The following is a 27,653-nucleotide window of genomic DNA, read 5'->3' as shown; positions in this document are numbered from 1 at the left end:
TGCTATTTTAACACAGGGTATTCCCCTTGAAGAGAGTACATTCAGGGTCTCATCAGATCTGACTGGTTCGGCTTGGCTAGAACTTTAACACACGCACGGCTACTGTAGTACTAGACGAAGTTTTGCAGAAACATTTTGTAGTAACTTTCGCTTTTTCCCTTTCGTATGTAAACGCTAAAGATTAACTTTAAAAGTCTGTATTTATTTTATTTTCATGTTGCTCTTTCTTATTTTATAAAGCACTGAAAATAGAGAAGTCTTCGGTGGCATGAAACGACACACTTCATTCGTTGTGCTACAAAAAAGAACGGACAGTTTAGATCTGACTTGTGGTCAAATTTACAAGGATCTAATCTCAGCTGAAGCACAGCCCTGTGAGGGAAATAACGTTGGACTTTAAAGTTAAATTACACAACCATGGATAATAGGGGAGACAGAAAAAAAGAGGCAGACGATCCTTCTGAAGAGATCTGCGATTCAGGATTTGATTCAGTTTCAGATTCCTTCAGATCGATAAACCAAGAATATCACCGTAATATTAAAAAAGAATCACCAAAGGAGGCCGATGATGGCGATAAACTTGACAGTGTTGCAGAGGACAGGCTGGATTCTTCCTATGGGTCTTCATCCATTTCATCAGAAAACCTGTCGGAATTTTTACAAAGTTGCAAAATTACAGAAGAAAAATACTCAAAAAGGCCAGAAACTGAAGGACTTACCCAACAAGAAATAGAGATCTTAACTTCAATCAACGAAGATGGAGACACGTAGGTTTTTTAGGTTTTTTTTTTTTTTTTTTTTTTTTTTTTTTTTTTAATAATTTACGTACATATTTGCGTAAGAAGAATTGGTCTTCACCATAAGGATAATTTCCGGAGTATGGAAATAAACTGTTTTTACCGTAAAATAATAATAATAATAATAATAATAATAATAATAATAATAATAATAATAATAATAATAATGTACCAATTCAGCCCATTCAATGATAGTTTAGATTTAACTAACCAATTATAAAATTGTGCAGAATGGGTCGAACTTCTTGTTTTCTGAAAATAGCAAGTGTAGTTTAGAAAATAATGATCATAACAGCAGAAAAATGATAGAATTCTAGTTATAAAATGCATCATTTTTAAATGGATTGATTTGTAATTTTTACAGAGTAGAGTAAACTACTGAGAAGTACTCCAGAGAGCTACTCTGGTGTCATTCATACAGGAAGCTGTTTGGTTACTACAGCTGCAGTATTTTTTAAATGGTTACCTTTAAGGGTTTAAATGTCTTTAGACATTTTTTTTTCTTCAAAATATACTCACTGATAGCGGATATCCTACAGTACAATATGAAGCAAGAAAGTGGTTAAGTATTTAGGCTACTGATATATGCTTGCTTTATTTCAGAACCATTTGTTGCTACAGACCTTAACATTGTATTAAAAATATTCAAATTTAAGCCTGTGGAATCTACATTATTTTCATATTTTTACATGTGATGGTGTTGCTTCATTTGCCCAGCTGGATAGACTATATAATAATTGCATACCTGTCAACTTCTGAAAATACAAAATCGAGAGGGGCGGGGGACGAGGGACGGGAGACGGGGGACAGACGGGGGGGACGACGGGACTCTGTAATCCTTGATACGTTGTTTACTGTTTCTCTTGTAGAGCTGTAGGGGTGGGGGTGGGGGTGGTGAGTGCAGGTGTGTGGCTAAGTATGTGAATTTGCCTCGTGCACTGAATGCATTCCTGTCACAGGACTCCCCTGGGTCCTAAACCATGCTAAGTACAGACATACATTGCAGTAATCACATTAAAGGTGACATTAAAGGTTTGCTGACATATTTAACAGTGCAATTGGGAGAAAATCTGTATGGGAGAAGGGTCCACAATACAGGAGAATTGACAGGACTGTCTGTAATTGTATTAAATGAGGTGTATGTGCATGCTACCTGTGTGTACTGTATACCAAGTACTCAACATATGTTATGTTGGCAATAGCTGTACAATAAAGTTTGAAGAGCAAATAGTGTTTGTAGTATACCTATTCACACTATATAGGAATGTTACCATGTAGATGTGAGCAAAGTTAATATGTACAGTTGACCCCTGTAATGGTACAAGAGGGTCATTTAGTACAACGAAGTTCAATTTATTTTTCATCAGATGAGTCTAGTAGGTATATTTCCTGACTCCCCTCACATGAGAGGATGTCAAAAATATGACTGAGGGAGTCATTGAAATTTGACACAAAATCAAATTACTCTTCTTCTTGACTTTTTCAGGATTCCTCACTTTATGAAGCCTAGTCATGCTGACCACTCAATGATTCACTGCAGTCCAAAATACCAAAACACTACAAAAACACCTATATGATATTTCCATTACACATTCATAATAAACACCATAAAGCCAAAGATGGTGTCAGTTGTGAAAATTATTGTAATTGTATTTAAGAGTATAGTACTAATTTTTATGCATGCAATGATGCGTAACAAAAAAGGAAATTAAGCAGAATATTAAAATGTTTGCACAACTACAGTATACAGTGCTGTATCCCTATGATAAGAAAACAAACAAAAAATAACCTGTGCGGACTCCACTTGGAGAATTGCTGGGGGCTACGCTACTACATGCTTAGGCTTAGGGAGACTCCTCACCGGAATAAAAACAGCATGCCACGAATAGATAAAAGGTCAAAATAAACACCTTTATTGATACCATCCTTGCAAGGCGATGGGAACAGTGAAGAAAAATGGCATGCAAGGCATTTCTTAAGTATCTAACACAGTAAGCAATCGGCAGAAACAAATAAACAAAAATATTGCTCAGAGTTATTGTTATGATCTTAGTATAACCCCTTACCTTTAAAGCCTATTGCACTTACAATACACACCTCTTATGATAATCATTTTAAAAAGTTATATTGACACCTTTTAAAATTAAGGGCACATTGATTTGTAAGTGCTGTGGCTGACGACTACACAAATCACTATGAACAAGACAAACTGTAGTTCACTCACAAAATTGTATATTTTTCAAATTTTAGATAACCCAATTTGTTGCTCATCAGTTAAAGTCACATAAATTTGCTAAACTGTGAAAAAAATGATATTTAAAAAAACTTTAAGGGCCAAACTCGTTCAGACGGGTTTCCTTGTTATCGGAGGTAATATCATTTGCATACCCGGGCAAGCGCAATATACGGCCTACCACGTTTTTAACACGTACTGCAAAATAACACTACACTAGTACCACTAACCTACCAGTCTTCACCTGATCATAAAATATATTTCTAACATTAAATGAGATTAAATCAGCTACTAAGAAAACATGCGATAGTAATAAAAGCTCATTGCCTTTGTTTGCATATTTAAAGTACAGCATATTTTTTTGTCTCATAATTTAAACTATTCCTCACTAGTAACTAAGATATTACTTACCGCAGACCATCCCACAGGGAAATTCCAGCAATGACCAGCACTGGTGTAGACCAGAAATACTGGTTAAACATCTATTAAAATTCCCTTTACTGTAAAGTCAGCGTTTTTTGTGGTCTACACTCCTAAATTAATCTATTTGCTATAACCCTTGGTTGGGATTGTATATCCCTGCTGAGTGTCCAGTAAGAGGCCAATACATATTTTACTAATTCCCAACTGTTAGATGGTCAACAGCTCCCCAAGAGCTGCTGGAATCTTCAGTATTGAATTGCAAAAAATAGGAATTACAGACTAAAGTAAAAGTAAAAGTACTCCAGAGAGGGACTCTGGACTCATGAGACAGCTTTTACATTAAAACATAATTTTCTTATATAGAAGGGTCACAGAAGAAAATACATTTCCAACTGTGGTGGCATAATATGATTGATTTACATAAAATATGATACTAACACAAACTAATTGTATGTGACTGTAGACTGTGTACAGCTGCTATGATACATTTAAGATAATTCACTAAACTATAACTTGGGCTGTAATTGGTCAAGAAACATCAGCCACGCTATATTTTTGGAGGTGCCGTCAAGGGAGTATCTACAAATTAACAATTTAAGAAGAAAAAAAACTTGGGTTTTGGAAATATTTACAATCAAATATACCTATTTTATTGTTTAAACAATCCTTTGGAAATTGTTACTGCTTTTAAAATGCCAATTTTAAATTTAGGAAAAAAGATACCCTGCTAAAAAATGTTTGTAAGGCCAGGTGTGCATGCCAGGGCAATCTTTAAACAAAATTGCAGAAGTGGAAGAAAAGGAAAACAAGGTGGAGCATTGTGAGGAAAGTCCCTTGGCAGATGCAGCTTCCTCAAACCAATGCATAAAGGGAGGAGCTAGTAAAGAAGAATTGAACTCCAGACCTGGATAAGCTGGGGGGGGGGGGGAGCCCCACCTTCCTAGTTAGTAGGATATACCTTCCTAGTTAGTAGGATATAAAACACATCCCATTATGCATTCAAACATCATATACTGTAGCTTTAAAACCCATGTTAAAAAATACAAGGTTTATTAATTAGCGATAAAGGTATTAGTGTGAAAAATACAGTTTTGAAAGTAGGGGATCCATTTATTTTCCTTTTGCTTCAGTAGATCCTGGGAATGACAAGCCCTCCAGCTACAGAAAGTTACAGTAACATGCTGTTTAGTTTACAGAAACAATGTGGTTTTCATTGTGGCTTTGATTTGGTTGGATTATATTGTCTGCTGTTACCATTATGGTATAGAAGGGATACATTGGCTAACAGTGGCTCTGCTGATTCAAGTGTGTTACTGCAGGGTTACTGTATTCATGGGTCATTCTAGCTCAAGTGGGCTAAGCTCTGGGAGGTGTATTCTCCATTTGTAGTTGGTGGTGCGCTACATAAACTGTATCTGATAGGGAAAAGGGTAGGTGTTGTGTACATACAAAAAAAAAAAAAAAAAAAATGTGTAATGCATGACCCATATTGAGACTTGGGATTCTGAAATCATGGGGAGATAAGGTTTATTTGTCCAGGACCAATAGTCATTCACAATCATTTTCTCCATGCTGGTCTTGTAATACTGCAGAATATTGGTTTAGGAAGTTGTTGTTATAATCAGTGACATTAATAGGCCTATTGTTGTTCTGCTGCTGTTTTTTTTTGTTTCATTTATTTCACTATGAAACATTTGCAGGATTTTTTCCTACCACACTGCTTCCTGTGTTACATGTACATAAATACAAATTGAGCTATACACAAGCTCTATAGTGCACATAGTAATTTTATTACCTGTAACGCAGGAAGTGATTCTCTTGCCACAGTCTATAAAACTCTATTTGGTAATCTAATACATACATTGATTTGCTTTCTGAATTCTGTTTGATCTCTTGAAATAAATGTGTGTGTTTGCACGTAACCTGCAAGTTACATTTCTGGGTCCATTTCTTAAAGGGGCAATGAGCCTTTTAAAAGTGAAATTGGACAGCGAGGAGTCACATCTTTCACGTATGGTGGCAGCGGAAGCGAGTGCCCCAACTGACTGAGAAAAAAACAAGCTGGATAGGAAGTTGGAAGAGTCCCGGAGAGCGGTGGATAGAGCGATGGCGAGGAGGGTGAAGCCATTCGCCGGCCTTAGGAGGCCTACCGCAGGTGGGAGGAGTCGCCTGCACCACAACCAGAGGTATCTGAGCCAGAACCGGAGCTGCCTGTGCCTGCACCAGCACCGGAAGCCCGCCCATGGAAAAGGTCGAAGACCAAAGAAATTAGGGCGGGTGGTCCTTTGAGGGTGGAGGGGAGATGGCCGGATGTGTTGCACACAAGGGGCAGGATGTGTAAGAGAGAAATGACAGAACATAGTCCTGGGGAGCTAGAGGACTATGTTTCCCAGAAGGCCAAGGGACCGGGGTTTTTAGTTCAAGCCCTGTACAAAAGCAGGGGAAACCCGGTACACAGGGCTACAGAGTGAAAAGCCTGGAAGGGAAGACCGTAGTGTGGTACTGTGTTTATGTTTGTATAAGTAAAAGTGTGTTTTGTGCTGGTAAACAGTGTAGCTGTCCAGCGTGTTAGTGAGGTTTGGAAAGAGATAAAGTGTGTAGTAAGCACTCCAAGTAGGAGTTAGGTTTTTGTTTTGTTTTGTTTCATTTTTTTGTTCTCTGTAAATAAATGTGCGTGTTTGTGCTTAACCTGCAAGTTACGTTTCTGGGTCAAGTTTTTAAAGAGGCAACTAACCTTTTTAAAGTGAAAATGCACAGCGAGGAGTCACATCTTTCACAACTGTTAAACCCAGTTTCTTTTTACTTTTGCATCACATACATTTAGCAGTACATACGTCAATGCTTATATATCTGATGGCCTTGGAAGCAGCTCTGTAGTAGCTAGCTCCTAACTTTCAGTTCATTGTGATTTGTTTTCTCCCACATCTTATAAGGTATTATGTGTGTACATTTTACTTAAAACATGTTTTGAAACAGCATGTACGCATCTATGTTATTATTCAGCTTCAGTTTTGAAATGAACGCCAGCTTTTCCCCATACAGCGTATTTCCCCTTGATATGTAAAAAGTGTGTTGGTGTTTTATTGTGCATAGTCATTTAGGGAAGTGTTTGATGCTACAGTCATGAAAAACTACATGGAAAACTTTTTAAAAAGTCGGAATTCATTTAAAAACAAAACAATTCAATTTCTCGACTTTTTTGAGGTTTCATACTAAGCCATGTATTCTTTGAATTACTGTCTACAGAGGTGGATTTAGTGGACACATACCCGGTATTTTAACCATTTGCCTAAATTATCCTTGTGTAGTTACCGACGTGCCAGCACTGTAGTAATCAATGTACTATTCATCAAAATACTTTAACTGTATTATCTGTTTAGCTAATATAATCATTGGAACACTGCCATACAAGCCAGATTATAGCAACTGATGACTGAGAAAATGTAAATATAATTATTTTGAATTATATTCGCTGCTGTGAATAACTAAATAAAAGAAAATAATTGAATTAGAATAAATGGACAGAGTGCTAATTATGACATCATGCTCCCTTGTATTGCTGTGGATCTTGAACAGTACTGATACACAGAATCATGGAAGGGTACACTTAGCATGCAAAGGTGTGCTGCTTTTGCATTGATAAAAGAAGTGTAGATAGTAAAAGCACAGTAATGTGCCACAAATCATAGACAAGAATGGTAGCACAGAAATGTATGGTTAAGCATGGAAAAGCATCAAACTGCAAACACAGAAATGCCTGGTTAAGCATGAAAAAGCATGTCATGAACCACTTGGTGATTCTTCAAGTCTTAATCTATTGTCTGTGCTGAGGATTGGTCAGCACTACAAAGTAAGTCCAAATTAAAATATAGACTATTCAGACTTTTATATCAGGGTTGAAAATAGGGACGGCTCAAAAGTAGCATGGGGGGAGGCATATCAGCATACATGAGCTTCAGCACACAATGTGCAATGCAGATAGTAAGCAGTATTGTAACTTGGATTTAATTTTTGTTTACATTCCTAGTATAGCATTCACTCCCTGTCCCCTGAACCTTGTCCCCTGCCCCCTTGTTTATCATAGATTTTTCACATAAAATTTAAACACAGCTACCAAGAACACTCTTAGTAGTCTTTCTGCTCCCCTGTGTGAAATTATTTTGACTCATAAATGTTTGGAGACCTGGAATTTGCTTGAGCCTAGTATTTTTTAAAGTTAAATAATGAATATGGTACATATTAATCCCAACATTTTACTGTGTAGTATAATTGTTTCCTTCTAAGAAAATGGCAAATTAAATAGCAAGTAACTGTAAAATAAAGTGCATTTCCTTTAGTCGTGCAAATGCATCACTCCCACGTTTTTACTGTATGCCCCGACCCATCCTCCTTACACCCACTCACATATTCTGCAGGGAAGATACCAGCACTTGCTGGTTTGTTTACTGCTTACTGTTTCACATAAAAATACAACATGGTTTAATCTAGGTAGGTGCAATCAAATGTAAGAGACCTGAAAATACACAACTGAGTAGTTTGGTTTTAGTTCTATAAAATAGGCAGTTGGGTTTTTTGGGTTTTTTTTTTTAATTTTTTAATTTTTTTTTTTTACAGAATGGACTTTGACATTAATGGTAATATTTTGAAAGTGTTTAATCCAGGCCTAACTCTTATTTATTAAATGGTGAAACATCTATGTTACTAGTATTGCAATAATAATGAGAAAGAGACAATATAACATTACTTAGGAGACTTTGGATTAGATTACTTAGATGTTTGGTTGAAAGGAGTTTTTTCCTAATAAGTAAAGACCAGAGTAAATTCTTTGAACATATGACCCCTAAGAATAGAAAGGCATAGTGGAAGCATGGTGAGTCATAGAAAAGTGTTGTGTAATTTAAATCCTGAACTAGCTTTTAATAGTCTGTTATTAATATGTGATTTCAAACACCATCCAAAAATCTGAGTAAAATAAAAATAAATATTGAAGAAAATGCCCTGACAAAACTCTTGTGTACTATAAATTATTATTTTAAAATGTAGATATGAGGGTTGAGAGGAGAATAATTAGAAGTTGTGCAGGCTTTTTACTTGCATGTTTTTGTGGATTGACAAAGTGTATGTATTTGAGAGTAGGGTTGAATAACTTTGATGACTTATTGGCCATTTAGCTATCATCATTTGTGGAACTCCAGAACTCCATGAAGACTTGTGTCTGAGACTGCAGGTTGGAAAGGGGGATGTCACCACCACAATGTGCAGTCAATAAGGCAGTAATGCAGGCAGATCCATGACCTACAAATAATGAAAAAAAACATTTATCAGGTTTTAGTCCAAGTGAGCTGTCTAGCCAAATGAAGGACGTTTATTATGAAGAAGTCAAGAAGGTTGTGACCTCTGCCGCCTACCCAGTTCCAAAGCTGATTTGTCATTTCTATAGGTTTATTATGATAGTGTCCCAAGTACCTTGAGAACATGAGCCGTAAACAGTGTTCATTGTTACTGGAAGTTCAGGATTCTGTGCAGCTTTCAGTTTCATTATGAATGGTTATTGTACAACTGTAAAAATCAAACTAGCACATTTTATTTAAGTAGCACACTTGTGAGAATGTTTGTGCTTGTAGAGAGCATATACAGACCAAGCAACTGCTTCCAGATGCAAATTCAGAGGATGTTTTAGTGACTATTATCTAAAGCCCCTTTCACACTGTCATGCTCTATCTGGGTCGGATCCTGCCCGAGTCAGGACACGGTGTCATGCGGGTCATCTACGCGATTTCACAGTGCTTTTGATAAAATGGGTGACAGAAGCAAATACTTAATGCGCGTATCTGTGACCCGGAAGCAGCTTAACCATCGGCCCAAATATTGATTAGAGCAAATGTTTCTTCATCCTTGCGTGCAATCTGGCTCATGCTTTGTCTCAATCAGCAAAAATATGGCTAAACAGAACAAACAGAAATGTTCCTTGCAGTAGTGAAATCTTCACGTAGCTGTGATTGTTTTTTATTTAGTTGGCTCACGAACGGCCGTCATGCATTCCTCTTTGCCAAGTTCAGCTTAGTACTGTTTACCTAAGAGAGATACAAATTATTTTCAGGCAGTGACTGGAATGCTTAGAGAAGATTTATACTTGAATTGTGTGCAGCTAATAAATTTCACTATCCTTGTAGCACTATAAATTTGCATTAGATTCAGTGAAAACTAATGTGACTTCATAACCAGGATATATTTTAACGGGAGTTCTTGGTGACAGAATCTATCCCATATTTAGACTGTTGCACTTGTAGGTAGACTTTACTAAGAAAGCAGAAGTACTAAAATTAAAAGCAGAATTTCCCTTACAGATGAGGCACATGCTGAAAGTGTAACATTTCTGTGTGACTTCTTTGAGATGTACTGAAAATGCTGCTTCTGACTAAAATATATTGCCTAAGCATAATGTAGTGTGACAGGGTTTTACTCGTGTCACGCGTGTGGGTCGCTGCTGTTCAAGCACACAGGGAGACAGACGTGGTGTTGATGTCGAAAACACCGGTGCAGGCGCACAGGTTTTATTAACAAAAACAGAAAACGAAAGTAAAATAAAGGTGGTCATGTGACGTTACCAGCGATGGTAACTCACAGAGGACTAATACATCAAGCTGTACAAAAAGTGCAAAATAAAACACAGTACAACAAACTATAAATCGAGGTGCCGTGAAAACGGCAGGCCTTGCAGCAGCCCCCAGCTATCTCCCACGAATGTTCTTAAACTGACGGACACTGCTGATTGAGTTCTAGCACAGCCAATCACTTGCTGCCCTCCCCCTCAACCAAGCCTAGCAGGCAGCAAGTCTCAATCGAGCGCACGTCTGTAAACAATAATTCAATCAAACAAATCAACTCCAAAATGATACAATAAACCCATTCCCACATATAAAATCACACCAACGCTAATTTAATTTTGTAGACACAGGAAATCCGGAGACTTCAAAATAGACTCCCTTCCTTGTTTTCTTTGAATGCAATGAAAATGTCATGAATAACACAACTATGTAAAAGGTCAAAGTTTTAACTGAGGATGTTTTAACACTTAAATGTCAAATTTATTTTTGACACCTGACTAGTCTTCAATGGCAGCGCAGAATACTTAGGGTGACGTCTGAGGATTAATGCAGTTTCATGTAAGCAGATGGGTGGAATTTAAAAAAGATGTCAAACAGAGTTGCTTGCTAGTATTGTCTGACATTACCTTGCAACAACAGGAACGTTTAGGACCCCCTTCCTGGATTGAAGTCAGTATGGAATGAATCCCATCATCCAGAATAAGCATCCAAGCCCCTTCACCACGACACCCCCCAACATGTCCTTTTCATTAAGTTACTCACATAACAAACAATCCACATATAAGACTTGTTTTGTTTGCCTGTACTGTATGTAATACACTAAATGGGGTGGAGGGTGGACAGGCATATTGACTTTTATGATTGGATGAGCAGAGAGTGCAGTGAGGTGGGGTTATGCTGCTCTGTGACTTCCTGGACCCAATGCTTGCCTCTTCCTTGAAAAGAGCTCTTTGTTCACACTATTACTATAATACAGTAAAAGTTACCTGCTGTGTCAAAGTGTGATTTCTGCTTATCTTTCACAACCACCAGGACTTATATCTCCATATTCCAACATCATCCTCTAATTCCTTTTGGGAAGTTGGGCATGAAAATTTGGAGTAGTCCAGGGCTTCCCAACCCTGGTCCTGGGAACCCCATGTACCTTCTGGTTTTCATTCCAACTGAGCTCTCAGTTACTTAACTAGACCCTTAAATTAACTAATCATGTGCTTAATTAGACCTTTTTAATTGCTCTCAGATCCTAAAAAGTTCCAGAGTTCACGTTACTTATACAATGTTATAGCTAACTTGAAATCTGCAACTGTTTAATTAAGTAACTGAGAGCTCGGTTGGAATGAAAACCAGAAGACACTTGGGTTCCCCAGGACCAGGGTTGGGAAGCCCTGCTCTTGACCATGGACTCCTCACAGTTAAAACTGTTTGCTGGGAATATAGAGTATTAATTATTAATTGAGTACAGTTACAAGGTATGGTCTTGATTCAAAGTTGCACCATAATGCCATTCCACTAGCATTTCTCTTCATAAGGAGTTGCAAGCCCAAAGCCCAAAATGTAGAGTGTGTGGGTGTTGGGAATATAGGGTTGACAGGGAGGGGGTTAAAATCCTCCATGCCATAAACATTTGATAATGTGGCTGGAGCCTCAATTGAATGATTAATGGTTAATTAGGCTCCAGCCACATGGTATTTAAGGAGGGGAAAAGCCTTTGGGGGTTGGTGAGTAGGTGAGTAGTCGATGAGTCTGTGTTTGGAAGTCTGTAGTGAAGGTGAATGCTTAGCCTACAGTCATTTTTTGTATTGTTTTGTTTAAACCTTTTATTTTGACCCTTGTGCTTGTTTATTTGTTCCTGTTTTTGTCTATTAAAAGTGTGCAACAGCGCTTAAACTGAAGCTATTCCTGACTGAGTCTCATTCTGATGCTATCATGTTGCAAGGAGTAACAAAGATAGCACAGTCGCTGTATTTCCGTTTGGGACTGTAAATGACTTGTTATTGACAGTTTATTTACACATAAGAGTGCCAAATACATTTCTCTATATTCATCAAACACAAGCATTTTAAACATCTGTATGTTTAAAAAAGAAGCTTGTATACTGACATTGATGTTCTGTTGTATGGAGAATTTGTACAGTTATATATACTTTTTTGTAACTGTAACTTATTCAAAGCCTGCTAGGATGTTACTGATATTTGATAAAAATAAATAAATAAATAAATAAATAAGTTAAATGTGGCATCATTTGTCATAAAATACAAAAAAAAAAAGCGAGTGTGGATTTCAGTCAGATATCCGAATATTACTATATATACAGATCATAATAAAAAATGCAAATGTATCATTTCTTCAAGCTTAAAGCAGCCCTGGTGGACAGGAACAAATTCCACTTAGTTTCTTACCACTGAAATGAGTTTTTCTTCTCATCCTACACATGTTATGGGGGAGGCAGCACAGTGATGCTACTTTCACTTCCCAAGCTCTTTGCTTTGAATTCTGCTGTTATCCTTATTTCCAGAGGTCTTGCTCAGGCTTGGTTAAGTTTGTTTTTTTTTTGGATCATTTTGTGAAATGTATCTTGGATCTTGAAGGTACTGGATACTGGAGCTGTCGTGTTCTAACGACACATACGCAGATCACCTGTGTTAATCATGGAGGATTTCCTCAAATCTCACTTATGCTGTTTATCCAATATTTAAAGCCAATTTGTCAAGTATAGTAGTACAGGAAGAAATGTTGAAAATGAAAGGCATATTGTCAGCTATCACTTTGCATAAAAAGTATCTGGACTTGAATTTCCGAGCCAGTTGTTGGCCAGAAAAAGTCCTTAAACTTACTTGATACAGGCGTAAATAATTGCTAATGTTATATAAAAATAAACTATTTATGGTATTTAAAACTAAGAAACAGACATGGAGGTCTTTCAGTTTAATCATCTCGATAACTTGTTTTGCTACTTTGAAGCTTACATTTACTGATGGGCAAATGCACGTTTTTGCCTTAATCTACAGAGAAGCTGCTGTCTGGGGTGGTAATTCAGCTTAAACAACTTAAAAGGTTGCCAGCAAAAGTGTTGCTTCTTGATAAAACCTGTTACTTATAACCTAGGAGACATCGAACCCCATTTTACGTGGTTATAGCTATTAGATGCACATTTCTTGACCTGAAATTGAACCAACATTGCATAGGTTTATTGTTTATTATGTTTTATCAATTCACTTAGCTGCCTGGCCCCCATATTACCCAATGAGTTTATGAAATGTTAAATTCGGCAGAAAGTCACTATTACAAAAACATTCCGTTTTCAAAAGTTTCATTTCAAAAATGTCTCCTGAATGATTCTTTCTGCATTGTATTAATCTTTATACTTTTTTTTTCAGGATTTTACACCTTGCAATAATTCATGAGGAACAACATTTTGCACTCTACTTGATTTCCCTGTTTCCAAAAGACTTTCTTGACATGCAGAATGATCTCTACCAGGTAGATATAATATTACAAATTTAATAAAGTGATTGTAGCTCAAAAAATAATTCAATTCATTGTACATCTTGTGCACATCCAGTCAGGTCTCAAATGTTTTAGCAAACTTGTATTTACATTTTAAAACATTATATCTGTTACTACACTAAGCTAAATATATCTTATTTAGCAGATATCTTAGTAAACATTCACAAAATACATCAATATACATTATTAAATTACATGGACTCTTCTCTCTCTTTTTCCCACCAGTTCAAACTGTAATAAACATGATTATATATATACTGCTAGTTCAAACTGGGTGGTACTTTGCATGGACATTTGCAACAAGACGTTAATGTGAATGATAGTCATGTCAACCTATTTTTTACACTCACATCTGCAATGTGTTATAAATATCCTTGCCAGGGGATTTGTATGCATCTTGTTACTAGAGCTGCCAATAAAGTTTATATAGCTCATATATTTCTTTTCTTTGTGTTTTTAAACAGTAACTTATTTGTTTCCAGTGGGGGCTTTCTATTCCATTGGTGTCTAATGGTACAGCTTGGGGAATTTTTTTGGAAGTGGGAGGAGTGGATACCCCCCCCCCCCCCCCCCCCCCCCCCATTAAAACATAAAGAAATAATGGGAAGGGGGTGTCCCCCTACAACTAATTACAGACCTTGAAGTTGACTGTTATAAGTGAATTAACGTGGTTAGCAAAGGTACCTATTTTCAGAAGGTCATGGCTTCAGAGCCTAGCTGGGGTCTGATTCATCTTATGCAGAAGTCAAAAATGTAGTTTAGTGTTAATGCCTGCAGGAGATAAATTTCCCTGTTGACTTGAATATATGGAACTTATATTTTTAGAAAATGCTCATCCAGTAGTGATGAAACTTGGTATGGTAGTTCTGCTAGGTCATAGGTTCATGACTAAACAGGGAGCACTTGCACACATTAGATGAGACAATGGTATATATAGCATGGGACATGTTGCTGTACATTAGGTTAATGTAGGCCATGGTGACCTATTTTCATGATCTCTGTAATGTGTCATATATATATATATATATATATATATATATATATATATATATATATATATGTGTGTGTTGCTTTTTGCTACCCTACCACGGTTACTCTGTCATTACTGCTGCTGCTATATCACTGTTCATAAGATTGGGATGTTTTGTGTATTTTCAGAATTGTTTTGTTCCAAAATATCTGACAATTTCTTATATGCAAATGTGAACAATAACACTGGTTTCTTTACATTTCCACTTAAACCTGAAGTTTTGTATACAACAATTAATCTAATAAACAGCATCAACTTTACTTTTTGTTGGGAGATATTGTTATAATAATTTTTATATAGCACCTTACATAGTGGGCCACCATCACAAAGTACTTTACAAGATATGAGACTTGGATGTGTGAACTATGCATTAGTTGCAGAGTCACTTATAACAACTGAAAGATGGAGCACAAGGAGGTTAAGTGACTTGCTCAAGGTCACAGAGTAAGTCAGTGGCTGAGCTGGGAATTGAACCAGGGAAACCCTGGTTACAGGGCCATTTCTTTAACCACTGGACCACACAGCCTCCTATAATATATATGTTACACACCAAGTTTTTTAAAAGAAAGGCTGTTTAAAGCTGGACTTACTCTTCCTCACTGAATTGTGTAGTCTGCAGCTTGCCAGTATGCATACATTAGTCTAGTATCCATCTCAATACATTTGTACTGTATCTGTTTCTGATTCACGCACCTCCAACTTGTTTGGCTCCTTCCTGTCATATGGTTATTTTACTTTTTCACAGACACCTTTACACTTGGCTACGTACCTGAATCAGCCAGTAGTGGTTCAAGCCCTGGTAGAAAAAAAGGCGTGCTTAGAGTTACAGGATCAGGATGGCAACACGCCTCTCCACGTGGCATGCGCCCAGGGATACCTGGAATGTGCCAATGAGCTGACTAGAGACAATGTGGACGCACATAGCAATGTATTGAAGATGCAGAACTGGAGAGGTAAGGCGAATATTGGTGTGTTTATTAATTCAGATAATTAGTAAATGTAACCTCTCAATTGTAGTATTTGTTTTATTTTTTTTACAGATTACCAATTTCTTGATCCTAGGATTAGTATAAATGGACAAAGCAAACCCTATCTCGATTGCCACACACTTCCAGTTACAGAGCGACAACCTCGAGACTCACTACCATATTTTAATAGGGGACCAGGGTCTAATAATATATTTTAATGGGGGCATATTATATCTCCCGTGTTAGATATGTGACGCTATTAACCAATGTAGTGTCGCTCACACATGCTCACCGTCTGAATTTGTTTTTATATCGTATGATAAAAGAAGGCAGTGCATCACAATTAATATCCCCTTTCTGGGTTAACCCCTTGTTTTGTGCTTTAGTGTTTATGGTGTTATTTTTCAGAAATGGCACCAGGGGGCCCCAATGTGCTACAGTGCATTAGAAATTGACAAAATCAGTGAGCAGGGATGGCCATATATGTCATTAGCCTACATGTCATTAACTACAGTTGTACAATTTCAGTACTATTTGCATACAACATGCACAGTAATGTCCATACAAAACAAGTATTCCACAGATACTGAATTGGATTATCTAAAAGAGCGAAATTAATCATCAGCACTGCGGTACCATTCTGCCTGGCTCTTACCAGCAGTATTGCCATTGTAGTGCCAATGATGTTTTATTGAAGGTCTTTTGATTTCAGGTATGACTTGCATGCACGTAGCAGTACTCCAGGGAAACCATCAATTCATTGAGCTGTTAATGAGGAAGAAAGCAAATATTAATGTTCAGGTAGGCTCCAGCAATGTCATTTCTATGATAAAGCTAAAAGAAGGTTATTGGTATTTTATGCAGTGTTAGTATTGCTAGTTTGTTATTTGGTGTTTTTGAAAAGCCACTATAAGATTAAATGTAAATGTTGGGTTAGTATTAACGTGAGACTTCTCAAAGGACTGAATTTGTTGCTCATTAAAAAGAGCAGGGCAAGACTGTATTAACTATCACCAACACTGTCCCAAAAGTGATTATTTCATTGTTAGCTTTGTCTGACCTTCATTGTTAAATGTGGACACCCAAAGACAGTATGTGTATATATATCTATCTATCTATCTATCTATCTATCTATCTATCTCTCTCTCTCTCTCTCTCTCTCTCTCTCTCTCTCTCTCTCTCTATATATATATATATATATATATATATATATATATATATATAATCCAATATGTGTTACAGCCAAGAACCGTAATCTCCCACAGACATATAAAGAAACTATAAATCATGATTGATAGCTGATAATAGACTATGGCCAAAAGTTTTGCATCACCCTAGAAATTTTGAATTGAGACATACTAATAAAGAAATATATATGAACGTAATTTAGATGTTTTACTTAACATCATGTAATCAAAGAAACCACAAAATAATGTAGAAAAAAAGTCCAATAGTAGTACTTAGTGCATGTTAGGCCTAGATTTTCAAGTGTCAGCATTTTCAATTTGTGTCAGCGGTATGCAATTCAATATGGTAACATAACTATTCAGCAGGTTTCATTCGACAGTTTCAACCAAAATTAAATACAGTTCTATAGGGTGATGCAAAACTTTTGGTCATAGCTGTTATTCACTCCTTTATGTTGCCTTCTCTTGTATTTACTGAATCCATTCCTAACCTTAGGTTTGATATTCTATTTATATCAAGCCTAAGCATAGTCGTAAACAGAGCCCTGTGTGATTTTTTTTTATATATATAATTTGTTTTATTTCATATATTTTGTCTTATTACAGATACACATTAATAAAACAACGCAAATAGATCAATAATAGTGTAGTAGACATGTTCTAACTACATACATCTTTTTTTTTTGTAAAACATTTGACAGATTTTAAAATAATTGTTACCATTAGTGTCAGTCCCCCAAATTTTTAATGAACTTTAATATATATATATATATATATATATATATATATATATACACACACACACACACACATATATATATATATATATATATATATATATATATATATATATATATATATATATATATATATATATATATGCATACATAGTCCAGTCTACTCAATTAAAAAAAAAAAAAAAAGATAGGATTTGTATTTCAATCCCATTGCACAGAAGCAAAAACAGCATTTGCCTCAGTTGAACTAAAACAAAGAATTAACATAATAATATAAAATACACCACCCACTCAATATATCGTGGGTGTCGGGGTACAAAATTAATCTGCTACATAAATCGAGGGCCGCGATATAGCGAGAAACCCATAGAAAAACAAATAGGCTAACAAATACTGTACAACCACTCCCTCCTGTCAGGGTCCACTATTAATCCTCTATGCAACCTGCTTTTTCTCATTTTTTGAATAAAAAGCAGCACATCATTTTAATTCGTACAACAGAGGATAATTGCGTCTCATCAACTTCAGTCTCCAATTAGTTTCATGAGTCTTCCTCTCCTTTCTCGAATGCACAAACCTGCTGCATTGAAATAATCCATTCACAACAACAACATAGGAGGCTTGTTGCTAGGGATCTGACGTCACTGCCATGAGGTTTTTGTTAGTGCATTGCTGCAAAACGTGAACACTAAGTTGTCTTAAAAAAAAGCCACTTCAGCAAGTAGATATTTAGTTTGCTTTGTGTTATTGTGCAATGCGTGTGTATATGATAACAGTACGATATTAATGCTTTGTTTTTAATTGTTGTGTGTATTGTTGTTATGTGTAGTATGAAATAAAACAAACAGTAATTCTAAGTGTCTGTGTATATTGCAGTTAAGGCATGTGCGGTTAGACAGTAAAAATGGGGAGAAAACTCCAGGACAGTGATATATCCGACGGATTGGTGTATAATCAAACAAGCCATATTTTCCCCAAAAATAATAAACAGCTAATACTTAACGCTGGTATCTTTCGATTCCCATGCCAGCCGACAGTTGCAAAATCTGCACATCATTATTTTGTCAATGTCAGCTGCATCATTAATTCCCAAATAACTCACTCCAAATTATACATCTGTGTAACTACTAGTCAGAGCTTCCGTTTCCCTTTTATAATGTTTGCTTTTATAATGATTTTTCATTTTGTTTTATATTTGCTTTTCCTTATTTCATTTTATATGTTGCATTTCATTTTATTTTGTGGTATTTTGTATTTGTGAAAAACAAGGGGCTCTAGTCTTAAATCATAAAACTGCTGGGAAATGGTACACAAATAGAAGAATGTATTAAATTTGATCATTTGTGTTAATTGTCAATATTTGTTGCTGTTGGCATATGTTGTATATAGCACATTCTAGCAGTGTAGCCTACTAAAATGAACTGGTGACCAAAGAGCAAAGGTGGTCTACAGGTAATAAAATTAATTAATAAAAAAAAATGACTGTAGATATAGAGAAAGGGATGAAAGAGCTGATTGAAATATGTCCCAGGCTATGTATATTTTCTTGCTCTATGTACACCATTTAATTCATGGAGGATGGAATGGATGGAGACATTCAGCTGACCCCATAGAATGCTGTTCAATAAATATTTGCATTTTATTATGGCATTACAGGACAAACATTTAAACATTTCGATTTTTTGTTTTTTTTAGTGCAGCTCAAGTGCATGTTTTAATGTCATGGAATTGTGTGTTTCAAAATATCTCGCCTTCTATAGCAACAATATATACCCAAACTTTTTTGTTTCAGGAGGGCACCAGTGGGAAGACACTGTTGCATCTCGCTGTGGAGCTTCATGACCAGTCCCTCGTTTCGCTGCTGTTGAAGAAGGGGGCTAATGTAGACATGGTCATGTATAACGGCTGCACACCACTGCACCTGGCCGTTGGGAGGCAGGATGCCAGCATTGCCAATCTTTTGTGCCAGTCTGGAGCGGACAAATTATTGAGGAACATGGAGGGTGAGACAGCTCAAGACCTTGCAGATGGAAACAATGATGTAAGTAACCAAGCCTCAGGCATTAGAGAAGTGGCATGCATGATTCATGGCACTTCTCAAGTCATATATACCATTGCAAAAATAAGGCCTTTCAACAGAACAGGGCCTGCATTGCTCAGGAAGTAGATTTGTTGATAGCTGATAGGTATGTGTTTGTCTAGAAAGCTTCCTCTCTGGTTTATTAACATTTTAATTTACTAAAGGAAGTGTTGTACAGATGTGGATTTGGTTTTGTATAGGTAATTCATATCGCGTTTTGCTTTATCAGTTTACAGTTATGGTGTGCTTAGCAGTGCAACATGAAAAATAAATGTGTACCGTATAGTCGTGAAAATAGGTGCATGGTCTTATACACAAGATAAACGCATGGGCTTTTATGTGGGACAATTTTAGAGAAGAGTTGAAGAAAAAAGTGAACATCTATTAAATACATCTACAAGGCTTTAATTTGGTCTTTTTTTTTCAACTTTTGTAACACAAACCTGTTGTAAAGTAATACATTTATAAATTACGTCTTCAGTCATGGGGGTTGATTATACTCGGACACAGGTGCATGGACTTAAAACTGAAAACAAAGGAGTAAAACTGCAGTTTTACAGAAAACAAAATATATACCAAAGAAAAGCCTATGAATCAATTTGTGCAATTATATAGTATAGTTGATTGAGTCTGAATGAAATTATGGCTAAAGGCTAATAAAGTGATTGGTAGCTACCCAACGAACTTTCATCTGTTATATGTTTAATATCTTTGCCTTTTTTCTGCTTTTTTGCAAACACTGTTAACACTAAAGTCACATTCCTCTTATCAACACCTTACAGTTTTCTTCAGGCTTATTTGTAGCCTTGTTTTTCATTCTCATATCCTGACTATTGCACTGTTCATGTAAGTAATAATTGTTAGGATATTCATGGATTATACTGTAAATCCACCCCACCCTGGCAAGTATGAATGTCAACTTAACGATGGTACTTGGAAAATCGGCCTTCTGTCGCATTCTGTTGGTTAAATGTATTTAGGCTTTTGCAGACCCTCTGATATTTTCCTATTTTGTCTTTCAGATACTCGCTCTGTTTCCATTTGATGACATACAGATTTCAGGTAGGTCTGTGGTGAACTTTTGAAGAGTCACAACATGACAAGGAAAAAGACTTTAAAAAGAAAATTATCCAAAGTCAGTTGAGTAACTTCCGCTAGGAAAAGAGGCACTGACAGAAGGAGGTGACCCTGGAGGCCAATGACCTAGGATGTATGACGGCTTCTGGGCTGCTGTTGGTTTTTGTACATTTGGGTTTTAAAAAAAAAAAAAAAAAAATCTGTATAAAAGATTCTTCTTCGCTGAAGAAAGGGGGCCAGTGATGAGGTTACTAATAAGAAGTATTTTTTTTTTTTGTCTTGGTTCTCCCCCTTGGTTATTCCTTGGACAAAATGTTGTTTGTATGAAACAAATACAATGTCAATATATACATTTTACTGAAAAAATAAATATATACATATTAAACTTTTGTTATTTACTCACATTTGAGCTATTTTTTGAAAAATTCACTGTTGACTGTTTGTTGATAAATCCATGTTTTTCAGTTAAATTGCATGTTTAACTTTTTTTTGCATATTCATTATAGAAAGGATTTAATTATAGTACACATGTGAGGAGTCCTTAGCTATGGCCATGTTACACATTTGAAGGGTACAGTTGTTGGTGATGGTAAGGGGTTTGTTTAGGCCATAGGTGGTCAAAGGGGGCCCTTTCTTTCCCGGTCATTATCCCAACTGTGTTCTTAATTGGTTAGTTAACTCAAGTAAATCTTAAGTTGTAATTATTTAAGTATACCTATTAAATCTGGAGTGGAATTGTGCCCATACCAGGGCTGGGCAAGTTTGTTTCACAATGTGTCTGCCTTTATTTCCTTTTGAAACAAATACAAAAAGTTATTTAGAAGCCTTTCTGCTTTTATATTTTTTTGCAAGAGCTGTTAATATTTTAACTTTAGGACACTTTAAACAATATGTTCTTTTCTGCCTGTGAACTGTATCACAGCAAACTGTAACTATCAACAGCTTACCCTTTTCTTAAGGCTTGTTTGTAGTTTTGTTTTCTTAACTTTTTCATATCCTTAATAGTACACTGATTGTGTGAATACTATGTAATTAATATCAAAATATTCATGAAGAGTACTGGAAATCAACCCCTGCAAGTATGCATGTGAACTTAAGATTGAATAAAAAGTCTTATAAAGGTGGCATTCTGGTTTAGTGTACACAACAGGATCTGTGGCTCAGACTTTGTCACAAACGATGCTACAATAAGTTGCCTGCAAAGAAAAAAAAAGACCCACTTTCTTTCTGCACCAGTCCAGTTACATGTGGCCTGTTCTTTCTAATATGCCTTTATTAGTGCAAGCCCGATCTTGAGGCTGCTGCTGAAATATGTTTTATTGTACAATTATTGATGGTGTTGAGTGAGTGTTTAATAAACAAAGACTCTTATTATTTAACACATTAAGTGTGTCATAATTGTTGGGCAAGCAGAGGCTGTATGTTGTACTGCATTTCTTGCATGTATCTAGAGGACCACGTATCCAGTTGCATAAGTAATTGATTGTATCAGAATGTGCAGGTAAATACTGTGTCCTGTCAAGATCACACAACACATTGTCTTAGGATTTCAACATCTAAGTGGTTCTAATTGCAGTTACTCAAATATTGTGTTTTTTGTGTTTAGATTAAGTCTACATTAATGTGCTTTTACTGGAGTTCAAGCTGCTTTTTAGTTTAAGTTGGCTGAGATAGATATAACTGGCTAAATCACACAAAGTGCCTTTATTTAAGTAAGAGCCAGCAAAGTGTTCTGAAACAGTTCCTTCACAATTAAAGCACCAGACATTATGAAATGCATGATTTATTAATATTTTTAAAGTAGCGACTGATCGACTAGTTGTTCTACCGCTATTAGGTAGTTTTAGGAAAATAGTCTCAAAAATGTTCACAAAGGTTCACACACATAATCAGGGAGAAAAAAAAACTTTATTAAACAAATAATTTGTTGACTTGTCAGAGCTGCTTATAGTTTATCTGAACCATGCCAGATATCTGATTGGAGCAATATAACTGAACTGTCCTGGTCTCGGTTTGTTGTTGTTGAAAGATGCTATCGAAGCTCCAGCTGAGCTGACAGGCTGTGATTGGCTGATTCGGCAGATGCAGGGATTGGTTGCTTTCATCTGTACAGGGTATTGATTGGCTGGTTTTGGTGGATAATAAAATATGTTTGGACCAATTGTGTCTTTGTTTAGTAATTACTGTAGATGTGAACTAAGCTTAAAAATACACAGTCAAAATGAAAAAGTCGGTACTTGCACGGATTGATATTAAATAGCCTAGTGACCTTCCAGTGGGCATCTACTGTGTATTAATGCCTGCTATAGCTGGAAGCTGATGACCAATTTGCATTTAATTTATGCATGAACATATATGTATACACACAAAAAACCAACAAATTGTTTTCAATACATGTAAAATAGAAGTTATTTCCAGATGGTGTCCCTGCTGTCTTCTGGTTTTCATTCTAACTGAGCTCTCAGTTACTTAATTAAAACCTTAACTGAACTATAATTTGATAACTTTTAATTGTTATCAGCTACCAAAAAGTTGCAGATTTCAAGTTACTTATAACATTTTTAACTTGAAATTTCCAACTGTTTAAGAGCTGAAAACAATTAAAAGGGTCTAATTAAGCAAATTATTAGTTCAGTTAAGGGTTTAGTTAAGTAATTGAGAGCTCAAAATGAGAGAAGACACTGGGGTCCTGAAAACTGGGTTTGGGAAGCCCTGCATTATGTCTTTATCATGCAGAAACAAAAGGTCACATGACCCCAATATGGCAGCCATCTTAGGTCACAGGTTAAATGAGTTTCCACAAGACTGAAAATATTAAGTTGACAGCTGAAATGGATTATGAGATAGTAGATAAATGAAAAAGACAATTACTGTGAATAACAATAGCATTGCCATAGTATTATTTTCTTTATAATGTCAAAGTAAAGCTAATTTTAAAGAACACTTTTGTTTACAGTCCAAAAAAATACACATAATAATTGTAACAAAACTGAGACACGTAGCTAAATTCATTCATTTACTAAATGTGTGAGAAAAACTGAAACTTGAAAAAAAAATCTTTAAAAATCCTTAGTGATAGCAGGATAAATCTTAGTAAAGACTACCAATTTAGGGATCTGTGTTCTTCCTTTTCTGAAGGGCAGAACAGGCATACCCAGATGTTGACTGAGTTTCACATAATGGAAAAAGACATGGCTGAGGATTGGTGCCAGCTGGCCCCTGCAGGAAAAAAAAAAAAAAAAAAAAATCTGCCCACTTGATTTTTCAGTTTGCTAAATAAAATCCCCTATGCTCCAAAATTATGGAATTCCCTTGAACATCCAGACAACTTTTTACACACAACTAAAGTCTGTTTCAAAGCTCTTTTCAAAATGTCCACTCTTTAAACATACAGATATCTACACTTTAGACAGAGCTCAATGAGCTTTCTAGTTTTAATGAGGAAGTTCTCAAAAAGAGGCTATTAAACACAAAACAACTGTTTTGGAAACCTTTTATGGCATCTATTGAAGCAACTAGTTATAGCATGTTCAGGGCAAACATAGGAAACTATGATAAATGCAGAGTATGACAGTGGGAAAACATAGGAAAACTGCAAAATGGCACATTTAGTATGGTAATCTTTTATATAATGGATGTTTGAAAAGAAAACATTACCAACTATGCACAAGATACAAAGCAACCATAAAAAAGGGTATTTGTTTCCATTTTTAAATGCTGTTACTATTTTGTGTTAAAAATAAATAAATACAAGTGTTTTGTAAATTGCTTGATTGTATGGAGGCTTTGTATTAATACTGAATTTGTATAAGCAAATGGATTAAATAAGGCATATCAAATACTGATATCTACATTGTATATTTTTAAAAAAATGTTTTTATCTCTGTTGTTTTCAGTTACATAAGGACTAAATTAATGAATGTCCTGAGAGTCATTTAGAAGTCCCCAGCCATAACTAAAGTTAGCAAACAGCTAGTAAACCACCGTATAAGGAAAAATATAAAAACTCAATATTGGAGGGGTCCCAAGCATCTCATCCAGTTAAGGCAGTACCATGTGGAGGTTGCTGGTTCGAATGTTTCAGAATGACCAAACCATTATGTATCACATTGCCTTACAGTGGATATTCCCATAGTTATTACCAGCTGTTCAACTATATTGTATTATGTATGACGTGTCATATGTGATACCTTCTGAAATGTCTTCATATCGCAGCTTGTGTGTCCAGGATGAGGTCAAAATGCTGATTTTTTGCAAAATTGGTTAACTATTTTAATTATCATCATGGGCTTGTTGGGTACAACAACATTTTCTTCTAACAAAGTGTAAAATAATTTACAAAATGAACAAGGTATCTTATTTCAGTTGGAATGTTTATATGGTTAACTAATTACATAATTAGATTGGGTCACCTAGTATGCAATACTTTACATTTCTTAAAAGTAAAATGTATTTGCCAAATGTCTGCCCACCTCCGGGGAAAGTCCACATCCCGCTGTTGTTTCCTTCTGAGTCCACTACTCCCCCAAGTTTGGTGTCATCTGCATCTTCTGTGTGGGACTTTATCAAAGGCTTTTTGAAAATCTAGGTAAATTATATCATAATCACTGACATGGTTCTATAGGATGATTTACTATATTTTAATAGCCAGTGGTCTACATATTTTTACCCGTTTCCTTAAACACTGTAGGATAAGCCATCTGGTCCAGGTGATTTGATATTGTTTAGCTCCTGTAGTTTGTTTAATACTTCTGCTTTAATACTATATGTACATACACTGGCAGAGTGGCAACATATTTTTGTATCCTCTCTAGTGAAAACATTCGAAAAACATTTGTTTAATATGTTGCAGTCCTTATAAACCTGAGTATCAAATTAATACTTGAACATCATCTTTCATAGTTAGTTTGCTTTAATAATATTGGGAGACATTTTTAAGATTTTGTTTTGCTATATTTCTTTCTAACTTCATTTTAACCATACTCCTATATTCCCAATATTTTACTATTTCTTCTTTCTTGTAATCCATAAAACACAATTCTTTCTAAATGTATCCTATTTTTATTGCTCTGTTTAACCATCTTGGTGACTGCTGGTTAAACTTTTTCTTTTTAGTTTTAAACAGCTCTTAAGTATATATAGCTAGTTAAGGAAAACCTAAGTGGTAATATTAATACAATTTTAAAATAATGTTCTTTACTGTAATAAAATAAAAATACATTTCTTTACTATAGTAGACATTGTAACATACTGTACAGTATAGTATTAATATAATAAATATACATTTTGTTTAATCAAACTTAATACAAAGTTTTTCACTATTTTTTAAACATTTAGATTTAAATAGCTTTTCTATGAGCAAAGTTTTTTTTTAACTGATTATATTTGTTTTATTTTGATTGCTTTTGTAGTTTAATTATCAATCAACCAATGTAATTTAAAAAAATGCAGTAAATGCAGAAATCATCTTAAGAAACAACAGTGTGCAGCCCATTAACCCCTCAATGTACACAAGGAGTTAAATGGCTGTGTGACCAGGTTGGCTGGTGGTGACATCAGGCCAGGAAGCAAGTAAGACACCAGAGTGTTGAGTGGATGAAAAAATGTGCCAATGCACCGGTTTACTGAAAAATAAAAAGGTTGAACAAAACAAAAACACTTGACAGAAACAAAAAGGCGCTATGGCCAAAAAAACAGATTAACAAACAGACAGACTTGGAACAAACAATATTGTGCTGGTGTTTAACTAGCACACATAGCAATTGATTTATTTTGATTTATTTTACCTCCTGTCTCTACTCCCGTTCTCCACTCTGAACACCCAACCCTGAGTGAGTAAAACACACATCTTTTATGCAGCTGTACCGGGACTCTGTTGCTAATCAATCACTCAACTGGAATCTCGGTACATCTGCACGTGAACTAATTGTGCTCTCCATGCTTCCATCCTAACACCCACTTCAATCTCCACATGGAGTGATTGTGAAATGCCTTTGCCTAAATACAATTATACACTTTTCATCACTCTTGATAACCCACACTCCGTGCACCAATACATAACTACTGTACATGTAACGAACAACATAAAACACTAAACACAAAATATGCACAGGGGCAGGGCACCCTGCCACATATTTCCCCCTTGTGTGCAGCACACATGGCCCTTAAAATCCCAAAAGTCCCGCTCAAAGTCCTGGGCCAAGAGCAGAGGCTTTAAGAGGCCCATGTGTGGCAATGTTGCCTGTGGCAATGCTGTCAGCGGTAATGCTGACAGCAGGGTGGCACACTCCTGCCACTGATCGGCTGCTGGTGGCAATGCTGGCAGTCTCCCAGCTGACAGGGGAAATGCTGTCAGCTTCCCAGCTGATGGGAAATGCTGTCAGCTGAGCCATCAGTGGCTCCCAGGCTGGCTCCTCCAGCCCCAGAAAATCCCTGGAAGTCAGCAGCAAACTACCTCCAGGGCAGACATCTCTACACAATAGCTCACTGGCAACCCCAGGCAATGCAAAGCAGGCAACTCCAGGTGACGACAAACTGAGCAGGCGATAACCAGATCCAACTGTCAGTACAGTCTCAACCCAGTTTAATGCACCTCACTGCAAAAAGCTAGCCTCCTTCTTATTTGTGGGACACAGATTAAATTTCTAAAAGCTTTCTGGTACGCACTGCTGTAAAAAAGAAAGTATTGGTTTTACACTTCAAGCTGCACTGCATGATAACTGTGGTATACTGTGACATGCCTTGAGATATTGCAAGTTTTCCATGGAACCAACTGTACCTGTCCTACGTGTCTTGCATTATATCTTTAAATCTGTTCCGTTTAACTTTAGCGGTCATACCTTTCATTTCCCCTGCCCAGTCTATTTTTCTCAGTTCTTGTCTCATCCCTCCAATGTTAACCTTCTGAAATTATACAGCGTTGTTTGTGTAGTCTTTTGCCTAGGATCTCACTAAATTTTGAATTTAATCATGTTGTGATCATTTGATCCTACCAGCATGTCCTGGT

At 36.1% G+C, this 27,653-nt stretch overlaps 1 protein-coding gene across 1 annotated transcript; it reads left to right on the top strand.

The window, feature by feature from the left end:
• LOC121317113 (NF-kappa-B inhibitor epsilon-like) lies at positions 1-23,171 on the top strand. Its single transcript, XM_041252725.1, has 6 exons — positions 1-767; positions 13,439-13,541; positions 15,344-15,551; positions 16,279-16,367; positions 19,283-19,531; positions 20,593-23,171. The coding sequence occupies exons 1-6, from the start codon at positions 418-420 to the stop codon at positions 20,653-20,655; spliced, it is 1,062 nt and encodes a 353-aa protein (XP_041108659.1). The 5' UTR covers positions 1-417; the 3' UTR covers positions 20,656-23,171.
• The last annotated feature ends 4,482 nt before the right edge of the window (positions 23,172-27,653 follow it).

Source organism: Polyodon spathula, chromosome 6 (assembly GCF_017654505.1).
Source record: "Polyodon spathula isolate WHYD16114869_AA chromosome 6, ASM1765450v1, whole genome shotgun sequence".
Classification (NCBI taxonomy): domain Eukaryota; kingdom Metazoa; phylum Chordata; class Actinopteri; order Acipenseriformes; family Polyodontidae; genus Polyodon; species Polyodon spathula.
This window is presented reverse-complemented; position numbering and strand designations above follow the sequence as displayed.

Bases quoted from the DNA above. Each gene is read 5' to 3' on its own strand.
- LOC121317113 (XM_041252725.1), top strand. From the start codon at position 418: ATGGATAATAGGGGAGACAGAAAAAAAGAGGCAGACGATCCTTCTGAA. The intron at 15,552-16,278 runs GTAAGGCGAATA...TTTTGATTTCAG, and splicing joins GAAGATGCAGAACTGGAGAG to GTATGACTTGCATGCACGTA. The intron at 16,368-19,282 runs GTAGGCTCCAGC...TTTTTGTTTCAG, and splicing joins AAGCAAATATTAATGTTCAG to GAGGGCACCAGTGGGAAGAC.